The 12,731-nt window shown below is 50.9% G+C and overlaps 1 protein-coding gene across 2 annotated transcripts in view; it reads left to right on the top strand.

The window, feature by feature from the left end:
• Positions 1–12,731, top strand: part of EPHB2 (EPH receptor B2) — a 317,134-nt gene that overhangs the window by 124,060 nt on the left and 180,343 nt on the right. For both annotated transcript variants that reach the window (XM_038746709.1, XM_038746710.1), the window contains exon 3: positions 11,277–11,961. In XM_038746709.1, coding sequence (XP_038602637.1) covers positions 11,277–11,961 — 685 coding nt within the window. The remainder of the gene's footprint in view (positions 1–11,276; positions 11,962–12,731) is intronic.

Below are 12,731 nucleotides of genomic sequence, written 5' to 3' on the forward strand. Positions count from 1 at the left end.
CTAGTTGTAGGTGTGTCTGTGTAGGTTTGTGTTTCCCTGATCTGCCCCATTTGATTTTAAGCTTCTGTAGGACAGACACCGTTTCTTTCTTCTTTGGTAATTTATCTCAGCAACTATTACAGTGCTCTACACAAAGTAGACACTTGCTGAGGATGACTCCTGTCTTTCAAAATGGCCAGGGGCAACTCTGGGAGGCCAACAGAGGCCCAGTTCAATCTGGAGGATTTTTTTCCAAGCATGGCTCAGTGGAAAGAGCATGGGCTTTGGAGTCAGAGGTCCAGGTTCAAATCCCGGCTCTGCCAATTGTCAGCTGTGTGACTTTGAGCAAGTCACTTCATTTCTCTGTGCTTCAGATACCTCATCTGTAAAATGGGGATTAAGACTGTGAGCCCCACGTGGGACAACCTGATCACCTTGTAACCTCCCCAGCACTTAGAACCGTGCTTTGCACATAGTAAGCACATAATAAATGCCATTATTATTATTATTTAGTGCTTACTCTATGCAGAACACTGCACAAGTGCTTGGGAAAAGACAGTAGAATTAGTAGACATGATCCCTACCCCAAGGAGCTTATAATGTGTTTAGAAGCCCCACCTCTGAGTTCTTCTCACACCTTCTCTGTAGCTGGAGACTATTTCCACTCCCTTCATCTTCTTGCGAGGCCTTCCTATCGGCCATAACAGTTCCTCAAGGAGACCTCTGTCTAATGAAGGGCAAGCTGCTTTCTGTACTCTAGAAATACACTAGCCAGGTGAAGGAGCTGCAAGCAGTCACTCCTCTCTCCCCCTTCCCCTTTCTTGCAGTCACCTGCAGCCCACATGAGCCCCAGATGCCCAACATCCCTAGTAGACTAGACTGTAAGCTCATCTCTAGACTGTAAACTCTTTGGGGGCAGGGAATGTGTCTATTCATTGTTGTACTCTCCCAAGCGGAGAGTACAGTGCTCTATAAATAAGAATGACTGACTAGTAGGTCCTAGTATCGCTAGTAGGTTAGTAGGCCACAATGTCGCTAATTGGCCCCAGTGTTGCTCATAGGCCCCAGTATCGCTAGTGGGCCAAAATATCACTATTAGGCCTCAGCATCACTTGTAGGCCCCAGTATTAATTGTCGCTAGAAGGCCACGGTGTCTCAACTAGGCCTCGGTGTTGCTAGTAAACCTCAGCCGGCTGCCCAGGGGAAGGGAAGTGCCTCCTCGATGTGGCAGCTCTCAATAGAAGGGGCTGCCGGGTCAAGTCTTTTTCACTCATTCTTTCCTTTTCACAGCTCTCCATCTGGAAAGATGGGCTAGCTGGGCCGGCCGAGGTGGCTCCTCCCTTCCCGGTAATGAGGCCAGGGCTGGCTGCGGGCGGCCCCAATGCCTTATTGGGGGTGTTTAGTCTTTGAGTCCTTGGCATGTTAATTAGAGAGAGAGGAGAAAGGCAGAGTGCTCTAATTAAGTGCTCTAATTAAGTTCCGAAGAAGAACAGAGGCAGTAACAAGGGGGTGACTTTGTCGCACACGGGGACAAGGGAACCAGAATGGCAAATTTATGGGATTAGTTCAGCAGGGAAGCCCCAAACTGGGACCTTCCTGCTCCTCAACACCCCTTCGCAACAGCCCCTCCTTCTGGGTCTTTCCCACTCTTCCCCTTCCCATACCAACCCAATCCTTCCAGGCCCACTGGCCCGCCCACTGCCCCCTCAGGCCCATTGTTCATCACTCTTGTAGAAGGGGTTTCTCAGGCCTCTTAATATTAGCAGAGTAAATAAACAGCTTAATGAACCACAAACAAAGAACTGGAAAATAGACCCTGGAGGGGAAAGGCCAAAGGGCCTGGGATTGTTTAACCTGGGGAGAGGAGAGCGGTCCAGGGAAGAACTTGACCAGGGGTATTCTCCTGAATGGATTTAGGAGAATCTACATTCCTACGCCCTGAGAGGGGAAAAGTGCCCCCTTCACCACCCTACCCCCTTCACCACCCTACCTCCATCCCCTCTTTTAGTTGGGGTGCAGGGAGAGCTCAGGAAATTTTCTGCAAGAGCACCGGGAGGAGAATACCAGCCCTTAACCTGCAGAGAAGCAGCATGGCTCAATGGAAAGAGCACAAGTTTGGGAGTCAGAGGTCTTGGGTTCTAGTCCTGGCTCCATCACTTGTCACCTGTGTGACTTTGGTTAAGTCTCTTAACTTCTCTGTGCTTGTTACCTCATCTGTAAAATGGGGATTAAGACAGTGAGCCCCATGTGGGACAATCTGATTACCTTGTAACCCCCCCACAACCAAGTTCTTAGAACAGTGCTTGGCACATAGTAAGTGCTATACAAATACTATCATTATTACCATTATTATTATTATTCCAAACAATGGGCATTGTTAAACTGAAAGCTCCTTGTGGGCAGTGAGCATGTCTGTGATGTTATATTGCGCACTGCTAAGCACTTAGTTGAGTGTTCTGCTCACAGTAGGCACCCAAGAAATATGATTGATTGATTCTTCATTTGGGTCTCATAGTGGAGTTGTGATTGTGCCCCTCCCTTCTTTCTCCCACCCCCTGAACCCGCTTGAGCTGTGTTTTGGAGGCCACCCTGTCCCAGCCTAAGCCCGGCTTGCATTGAAACTTTGGGCCCCAATCCACCCAGATCCCCAAATTTATAAAGGTTTTCCTGTTCTGGGCTGGATTGTCAGGGGGCTGCGTCTCCTTTAAATGCCTGTGCAGCACATGACAGCTGCCTAGGAAGGTAAGTCAGCTTTATCTCCTTGTGGGGAGATAAAGCCCAAACAAAGAAGAAAAGTAAATGTGTATTTAACCCATTTCCCACCCTCCTCTTTGCTCCTTAGCTGGCCCTCAGACAAGGGAGTTGATGGGGTAGCAGGAAAAGGGGTGGTCCAGATTGCCCACCCCAGACCTCTGCCCCCCAACTCACGCCAGATTTTATCTCCCTGGGGACCTCCACCATGAAGGGGAAGTTATAATAATGGAAAGTGTGGTTATGGGTAGGGTCGTTATGGAGAGAGCAGATGAGACTGGTTCAATCAACAGTGCCATTATTGGGTCATTCATTCACTCAATCGTACTTATTGAGCACTTAATGTGTGCAGAGCACTGTACTAAGAGCTTGGGAAGTACAAGTTGGCAACATATAGAGATGGTCCCTCCCCAACAACGGGCTCACAGTCTACAAGGGGGACAGACAAGCAATACCCAGAGACTCTATCCATCCCTGTTCTGGGCCACAGCAATCAGCTTCAGGAAGTTTCTGGGGGGCCCTTGAGAACCACAGTGTTCTGTCCATCTCAGTTCCAGGCCACAGAGAAGCAGCATGGTGTAGTGGATAGAAAACAGCCCTGGGAGTCAGAAGATCATGGGTTCTCATCCCAGCTCTTCCACTTGTCTGCTGTGTGATCTTGAGCCAAGTCACTTCACTTCCCTGTGCCTGTTACCTCACCTATAAAATGGGGATTGAGGCTGTGAGCCCCATGTGGGACAGGGGCTGTGTCCACCTTGATTTGCTTGTTTCCACCTCAGTGCTTAGTACAGTGCCTATCACATAGTAAGTGCTTAACAAATGCCACAACTCCCAAACACTGTAGGAATCCAACAAGAGTTGGTATACACAGGACCCTGTCCACACTATGACCTCGTTCATGTCAGGGCCAGCTCTTCTGGGGTGTCCTCAGACCTGGCCCCACCTCCATCAGCTCAATCCTCCACATCTCTGGGAGGAGGATGGGAGGAGGAGAGGAGGATGGTGGAAGAGCCTTACTTGCCTTTCTGATTGCTGGAGAGGCTCCGGACTTCCTAGTTTCCTGCTGCTCCTCCAACCATTTTTTCCAGGGGAGCAGTGAAGATCTAGAGGCTCTGACTCTCCTCTTCCCCTAGGGTGGGGAAGAGAGAAAACCCTCCACCCACCCTGGATGGAAGCTTCCTTTTGGTCCTCCACGCCCCCCAGCAGAGAAACCGCTACCCATCTGCTTCGCCACTTGTCAGCTGTGTGACCTTGGGCAAGCCTCTTAACTTCTCTGCGCCTCAGTTACCTCATCTGTAAAATGGGGATTAAGACTGTGAGCCCTACGTGGGACAACTTGATGACCTTGCATCACCCCAGTGCTTTCAACAGTGCTTTGCACATAGTAAGCGCTTAACAAATACCATCATTATTATTATTATTATACCCCAGAAAGTATTTCACAGACAGGCAACTAGGCACTGATCTGAAGCTTTGTCCAGGGCACTGTGGGGAACTTAAAGAAAAAAGGCAGGGACAGAACAGAGGGAGGAAGAACTATGGGGTGATGGCACACCAGAAGAGATTGAGGCAGGAGGTGGAAGACAGATCAAGAGGAGGTGAAGGTAGGAGGTAGGAGACAGGCCAGGAGAAGGAGAGCCAGTCAATCAATTGTATTGAGCATTTACTGTGTGCAGAGCACTGTACTAAGCTCTTGGGAGAGTACAGTGCAACAGTAAACAGACACTTTCCCTGCCCACAATGAGCTTATAATCTTAGAGAAGGTGGAGGCAAGAGATGGGGAGCAGGCCAGGAAGAGGGGAAGGAAGGAGATGGGAGCCAGGCCAGGAGAGAGAGGAAGTGGGAGGATGGGACAGGGATGATCTGGGGAGGAGGGACTTTCAATCATTCAGTCGCATTTATTAAGTGCTTACTGTGTGCAGAGCACTGTACTAAGCGCTTGGGAAAGTGCAATACAACAATAAACAGTGACATTCCCTGCCCACAACGAGCTCACAGTCCAGAGGGGACTTATTCTGAAGCTCCAGAGCCATGCCCTATCCACAGGAGAAATGAGAGTGTATGTGGACAGGACCCTCTGGAACAGAAAACAGTGGCCACACCCTTTTTTCCAGGCCTGCACTCACAGACCGGGCATGCCCAGTAACCAGCTAAAGTTTCACTGGCAAGTAGAAAATTTGCATTCCTTCCTTCCAGCTGGCCCCAGTCTTTCAAAACACCACCAGTAGGCCTCGATCTACCTCTGTCCTGCCCTCATTGTCTGCAATATTTATTGAGCCTTCCTGCCCAGTAGAAACTTTTGATCTAAGGGAGTGGGGATGGCAGGGAGAGTGGCGGACACAGAGTATGCATACAATGGGAGTGGAGGGGAAAGCTAGAAAGCAGCTGGCAGTAACCAAACTTGTTTTGTCTTATGCTGCCGAGTGAGAGAAAAAAAAAAAGAATGTGGCATAAATAATGGAGTTATCCTTAAGTGCCAAGGGTGGCTCTGAAGAGGGAGGTAGGGAGTTCTCTGCAGAGGAAGAGTGTAAACAGTGGCTCCATCTCCCTCATTGCACTCATCTCTTGCACTCATCTCATTGCACTTAGAGAAGCAGCGTGGCTTAGTGGTAAGAGCCCAGGCTTGGGAGTCAGAGGTCATGGGTTCTAATCCCACCTCTGCCACTTTGGGCAAGTCATTTAATTTCTCTATGCCTCAGTTACCTCATCTTTAAAATGGGGATTAATACTCTGAGCTCCACGTGGGACAACCTGATTACCTTGTATTTACCCTAGTGCTTAGAACAGTGCTTGGCACATAGTAAGCACTTAACAGATACCAATATTATTATTAATATTATCTCTTGGAAAATCCCCTGTTCCAACCCGACTTGTCTTTGTTTGTGTCCCCTGTTCCCAAGCCTAGACACCTTCATTCATTTGTTCATCCTTCAATTGTAATTATTGGGCACTTACTATGTGCAGAGCACTGTACAAAGCACTTGGTAGAGTCCAATCCAACTTGTACTTCCCAAGCACTTAGTACAGTGCTCTGCACACAGTAAGTGCTCAATAAATACGATTGAATGAATACATTCCCTGCTCACAACGAGCTCACAGCCTAACAGAGCCGGGAGACATCAGTATAAATAAACAAATTACAGATATGTACATAAGTGCTGTGAGCAAGTCAGGATGATGCAGAAGGGAGTAGGAGAAAAGGAAAGGGGGGCTTAATCTGGAAGGCCTCTTGGAAGAGATGTGCCTCCAATAAGGCTTTGATGGGGGGGCGAGTAATTGTCAGATTTGAGGAGGGAGGACATTCCATTCATTCATTCAATCATATTTATTGAGTGCTTACTGTGTGCAGAGCACTGTACTAAGCACTTGGGAAGTACAAGTCGGCAACATATAGAGATGGTCCCTACCCAACAATGGGCTCACAGTCTTGTGGGGTGGGGATTGGGGAGAGGGGTCAGCAGTGAGACAGGCAAGATTGGGGCACATGGAGAAGGTTAGCATAAGAGGAGCAAATTGTGTGGGCTGGATTGTAGAAGGAGAGCAGCGAGGTGAGATAGGAGGGGGCAAGGTGGTGAAGTGTTTTAAAGCCAATGGTGAGGAGTTTTGTTTGATGCAGAGGTGGATGGCCAACCCATCTTCCCATTTCAGCTTACGGCTCACTTCCTCCCTGAAACACATCCCTGTTTCCAACACCCTCCCCCCCAACCCCAACATTGGCCAACCTACCAGCATGATTCACAATCACTCTTTCTCCATGAGGATGTCTGGCTAATAATGATGATAATTGCAACAATTGTCATATTTATTAAGTTCTGACTTTATGCCAAACCCTGTGCTCAGTGCTGGGGTAGATACAGCAAAATCAGAACTGACACAGTCCTAGTCCCACAGGGGACATACATTCTGAGGTGGAGAAAGAACAGGTATTTCATCTCTTATAGCTGAGGAAACTGAGGCCCAGGGAAGTTCAACTGAGTTGGGGACACACTGCAGGAAAGTGGCAGAGCTGGGATTAGAACTCAGGTCCCCTGATGTCCGGGCTCTAGGCCATGCCGCATCTGTTGAACATCCCTATTAGAGCATAAACTCTTTGAAAACAGAATGGTCTTATTCTTTTATAATCCCCCTCATTCAGTAATGCCTGCCTCTCCTAAGAACCAAAGGACTGACTCTAAGTAAAGGAAAAAAGCAAGGATAGGAACCAGAGATCAGACAAACCAGGGTCTGTGCCTAATCACCTCACACCTGGATTGCTGCTTCAGCCCTCTTTATGGTTCGTTTGCCTCCAGCATCTTCTGGGAAGGGGCTTATCCAGCACTGGGCTGTGAGAGTCATCTTTTAGACTGTGAACCCACTGTTGGGTAGGGACTGTCTCTATATGTTGCCAACTTGTACTTCCCAAGCGCTTAGTACAGTGCTCTGCTCACAGTAAGCGCTCAATAAATACAATTGATTGATTGATTGATCTTCCTCAAAGAGCCTCTGACCACAGTCACTTCCCCAAGCCAGTGAGCTTGTCAGTGGCTCCCAGTTACCTCTCATATCAAGCGAAGCCACCTGTCTTACAGATTCACACGCTTCCTCCACTCCCTCTTCCACCTCCTCACATAGTACAGTGCTCTGCACACAGTAAGCGCTCAATAAATACAATTGAATGAATGAATACCTCTCCACCAGGTCATCTCCTCCTTTTTTTTTATGGTGTTTGCTATTTACTATGTGCCAGGCACCATCTTAAGCCCTGGGGTAGATAGAAGCTAATCAGGTTGGGCACAGTCCACATCCCACAAGGGGCTCACAGTCATAATCCCTGTTTTACAGATGAGGTAACCGAGGCACAAAAAAGTAAAGTGACTTACCCAAGGTCACACAGCAGACAAATGGAGAAGAAGCATGGCTTAGTGGATAGAGCACGGGCTAGGGAGTCAGAAGGTCATGGGTTCTAATCCCTGGCTCTGCCGTTTGTCTGCTGTGTGACCTTGGGCAAGTCACTTTACTTCTCTGGGCCTCAGTTGCCTCATTGGAAAATGGAGATTGAGACTGTGAGCCCATGTGGGACAGGGACTGTGTCCAACCTGATTACCTTGTGTCTACCCCAGCACTTAAAACAGTGCTCAGCACATTGTAAGTATTTAGCAAATACCGTAATTATTATTAGCACCACACCCTTCCCCTTCCTGGTTTAAGACCTCACAAGGCTGGGCAGGGGAGACTGAGAGAATTCAGACAAGGCACTGTGGAAGGTCAGTCAAATATATTTATTGAGCACTTACTGTGTGCAGAGCACTGTACTAAGCACTTGGGAGAGTACAATATACCAATATAACAGGCTGTTTGGCAGCACAGCTGTCCCCCTGGACCATGTCATTGTGGGTGGGTGGTCCCAGGTATGGTGTGTCAGAGCTCAGTTGCCTGAAGTTGGGTCATTCCAGGCAACACGGGATTAACTGGACTTTGCCTGTCCAAAGTTTCCACTCGGGTGCAACCAGACTACCACAATCCCTTCACACGGCTCCCCATGTTCCAATCTATCAATCAATGGCATTTATTGAGAGCTTACTGTGTGCAGAACCCTGAATCCTTGCCCACTTCCCATTTTTCTCTTCCTTCCTGTAAATGTGTGGACCTTCCAGGGTGGAGAGTTGAGGTAACTGTGGGAATGATGCTGAAAAGATAAAGAAGGAAAAAGGAATCTGGGAATGTTTCAAGGCACCTTTCCTGCCTTTGGAATCCTGGCCCCAGCCCTAATGGCCACCCCTGCTCCCCAGCAGCCTCCCATCCTAGCATGGGTCATTTCTGCCCTTTCCTAGAGAGGACCATTGTGTGGGGGAAACCCTGATACTGGGAAGACTTGTCTGGCTCCGGGATCCTGTTTGGTCTGAGGGTTGTACTAGAATTAGCACCTGATCTCTAAATCCCAAGGAAGCCACAATTTTCCTAGTTTGCCTCTACCCCGAATGCCTCTGGAGTGGGAAGATACAGGGGGTGGTTGAGGACAAATTTCCCCAACCAAAGAGCAACATGGCCGGGCCATGGGAAAGTATTGACTCCATTCGACTGTAAGCTCCTTGAGGTCTTCTCTGTCCACTGTGCGCTCCCAAGAGTCTGGTGTCTTGCTCTGCTCACTGTGAGCCCTCAATAACTACCGCTGATGATGACTGGGAAGTCCATGTTCTGGGCAGCTGGTCCAAGTTCTGGTTGGTCCTCAGGACCTGAGGATGAGGAGGGTCTGGCTTGCTCTCCTGAGCCAACTGCTCCTTGACCTCCAGAACCTTCAGAGCCCCAGTTAGACTACTTCCTTCCTCCCTCACTCCCTCACTGTTTCCCTCCCTCCTTCCTTCTCTCTGTCCTTCCCTCCTCCATTCCCTCCTACCCTCCTTTTTTCCCATCCTTCCCTTCTTTCCCTCCTTCCTTCCTTTTTTATGGCATTTGTTAAACACTTACTATGTGCCAGGCACAGTTCTAAGGTTGGACACAGTCCATGCCCCATACGGGTCTCAGTCTTAATCCCCATTTTACAGATGAGGTAACTGAGACACAGAGAAGTTAAGTGACTTGCTCAAGATCACACAGCAGACCAGTGGCAGAGCCGGATTTAGAATGCAGGTCCCTCTGGCCCCCAGGCCCGTGCTCTATCCATTAGGCCACAGTCCATGCTGCTGCTTTCCTTCCTCTCTCATCCTCCCTCCTCCTCTCCTGTCTCCCTCCCTCCCTCCCTTCCTCATCCTCAGGGCTGGGCTGCTGGATTTTTAGGTGAATTAGTCCCTGAGATCTTGACTGCACCAAGCAGCATGATATAGTGGCTAGAGCATGGGCCTGGGAATTAGAAGGTCATGGGTTCTAATCCCAGCTCCATCACTTGCCTGCTGTGTGAATTTGGGCAAGTCACTTCACTTCTCTGTGCCTCAGTTATCTCATCTGTAAAATGGGGATTAAGACTGTGAGCCCTGTGTGGGACAGGGACTGTGTCCAAACCTATCACTTTGTATCTACCCCAGTGCTTAGAATAGTGCCTGGCCATGATTATTATTAATTATTATTCCGAGCTTCTGTTGCTGCTCTGGCCAAGCAAGCCACCCGGGGGCCTCCCCCCCCCCCCCCCCCAAACAGAGGGGTCTCTTTGCTAAGGGTCACCCTGGGGACTCTGATGTCCCAAGAGCAAGGCACTGACCTAGCCAAGAAAAGGATCAGAATCCTGGGCTCAAAGATGAAATTCCAATTTCCATATGATTTGGTACGCATTTGCATATTGTGTTCAGTTCCAAGGATGTAAAATAAAATTAGTGCGACTGACTGCGGCTGTATTGGAGCCCAATGTTGGGGGCATGACACACGCGGAGAGCAGAACAGATGTCTGAACTCATCAACTCAGCCGTCTCCTAGATTAGGAGAGTCAGAGCACACATACTGACATACACCAACAGGGACCCATGAAGAAGAGGAGAGGAGACGAGAGAGAGAGAGAGAGAGAGAGAGAGAGAGAGAGAGAGAGAGAGAGAGAGGACAAGAGGAGGGTGGCGAGGGGGGACACGAGAGAAACAAGCCCAGAGAGAGAATGAGCCAGGCCCAGAAAGGGAGGGAGGAAGTCCAAGAGGGCCAGGGAAGGCAGGGAGCGAGGGAGGGTACTGATAGGGCAGCAGGGTCTCCTAGCAGGCACTGAGAAGTCACTGAGAGGGCAGTTGGGGGTCATCTGGGGTGGCCCTGGTATCAGCCTGGGGTATCCATCTTGTCCCATCCTGCCCAGTCCCCACTGCCTGGGCACCAACTGTTCAGCATGAGTGTGGGTGTGGAAATGCAGAGGAGCTGTTGAGGGGCAAACAAGTGGGATGGGGCTTGGGGGTGGTGGGTGGTCCGGTTTTGGCCTTTGAAACTCTTGGGTCTCACTGAGGTTTGGGGCGAGAGAGACTACATCCAGCCTCCAAGGCCAAGCATTCCCAGTCCCACGCCTGGAAGTGTGGGGTGACGGCCCCCACTGGCAAAGCCAATAGCATTCCCTGCAGGTAGGGGAAGTGTTGGAGTTGGGGAGGCTTTCTGGGGGCCCAAATGGAAACGGCACCATCGGTCTGACTGAGGGCCCTGTGAGTGGAGGCAGCAGAATTGCTCTGTAAACAAGAACTGGGCCATGAGTGCACATCTCCACACACCCACACAACCCCACCCTGCCCCACCCCACCGCCCCTCAGTCCTCCTGTGGGGGAGGGAGGGAAGTTCTGCATCCTTTAAGATTCTGCTGCAAAGTGGAGGAGCCTCTTCCTCTGGGCTAAGTGGTCTCTGGCCAGCCATCCTGGCAGAACTGTGATTGGCATGACCCAAGCTCAGCCGATGAATGGGGTGAATAAGATTAGTAATAGAGCAGGGTAGGGGCCTCCGGGGGAGCAGGGGAAGAGTTACAGGAAGGGAGGAGGAAAGGGGACCTGGGGAGAGCATGGGAGGGGTCCAGAGGGGAGCAGGCCCAGACGTGGGTCGGTTGGGGGGCTAGTCCTGGGGGTCCGTGAGGGAAGGCTCAGGGCCGTCCCGGGCTCTGACGATGTGCATCCCGTCCACAGTGGGAAGAGGTGAGCGGCTATGACGAGCACATGAACACCATCCGCACCTACCAGGTGTGCAATGTGTTCGAGCCGAGCCAGAACAACTGGTTGCGCACGCGGCACATCCGGCGCCGAGGGGCCCAGCGCGTCCACGTGGAGATGAAGTTCTCCGTGCGTGACTGCAGCAGCATCCCCAGCGTGCCCGGCTCCTGCAAGGAGACCTTCAACCTCTACTACTACGAGTCAGACTCCGACTCAGCCACCCGGACCTTCCCCAACTGGATGGAGAACCCGTGGGTCAAGGTGGACACCATCGCGGCCGATGAGAGCTTCTCTCAGGTGGACCTGGGCGGGCGGGTGATGAAGATCAACACGGAGGTGCGCAGTTTCGGCCCAGTCTCTCGCGGAGGTTTCTACCTGGCCTTCCAAGACTACGGGGGCTGCATGTCGCTCATCGCCGTGCGTGTCTTCTACCGCAAGTGCCCTCGGGTGATCCAGAACGGAGCTGTGTTCCAGGAGACACTGTCGGGGGCCGAGAGCACGTCGTTGGTGGCGGCGCGGGGGACCTGTGTGCCCAACGCCGAGGAGGTGGATGTGCCTATCAAGCTCTACTGCAACGGTGACGGCGAGTGGCTGGTGCCCATCGGCAGGTGCATGTGCCGAGCCGGCTTCGAGTCCGCGGAGAACGGAACCGTCTGCCGAGGTAGCGTCTCTGCTTGTCCTTTCCTTCCGGGTGGCTCCGTCCCGGGAGGGCGGTGATCGGGGTGGGGGTGGCGATGGGAACGCAGGGGCAGGGGTGGTTCCTCTCGCTGCCTGGGCTCGGCTTGGTCTGTCTGTCAACTGGTCAGTGGTGTTTGTCAAGGGTTTATTGAATGCAGAGCACTGCATTTGGGAGGGTGCGGTAGAGTAGGGAGAACTTGCAGTCTAATTGAAGGATTTCCATGCCCCATTCCCTCTGGCCGCCGATTCCGACTTCTCTCCAAGCCTGGGAAGATCACAGGGCTGGGAGTCAGAGGACCTGGGTTCTAATCCCCTCTAGACTGTAAACTCATTGTAGGCAAGGACTATGTCTGTTTATTGTTATATTGTACCCTCCCAAGTGCTTAGAAAGGTACTCTGCACAAAGTGCTCAATCAATACGATTGACTGACTGGCTGAATAATCCTGGCTCCGCCGCTTGTCTGCTGTGTGACCTTGGGCAAGTTACTTGACTCCTCTGGGGCTCTGTTTCCTCATCTGCCAATACCTGTGTTCTTCCTCCTTCTTTGACTGGGGGCCCTGTGTGGGACAGAGACTGTGTCCAACCTGACAGAATTGAATTTACCCCAAGGCTTAGTACAGTGCGTGGCAATTGGTAAGTGCTTGACAAATGCCACCCCTGCTGTTATTAACATTATAAGTTTGGATGACTGAGGAAATGAGAAAGTGGAGAGCCTCCAGCTCCTGGCCCCTGGAGGGGGTTGGGCTGAGTTC

This window comes from Tachyglossus aculeatus, chromosome 5 (assembly GCF_015852505.1).
Source record: "Tachyglossus aculeatus isolate mTacAcu1 chromosome 5, mTacAcu1.pri, whole genome shotgun sequence".
Classification (NCBI taxonomy): Eukaryota; Metazoa; Chordata; class Mammalia; order Monotremata; family Tachyglossidae; genus Tachyglossus; species Tachyglossus aculeatus.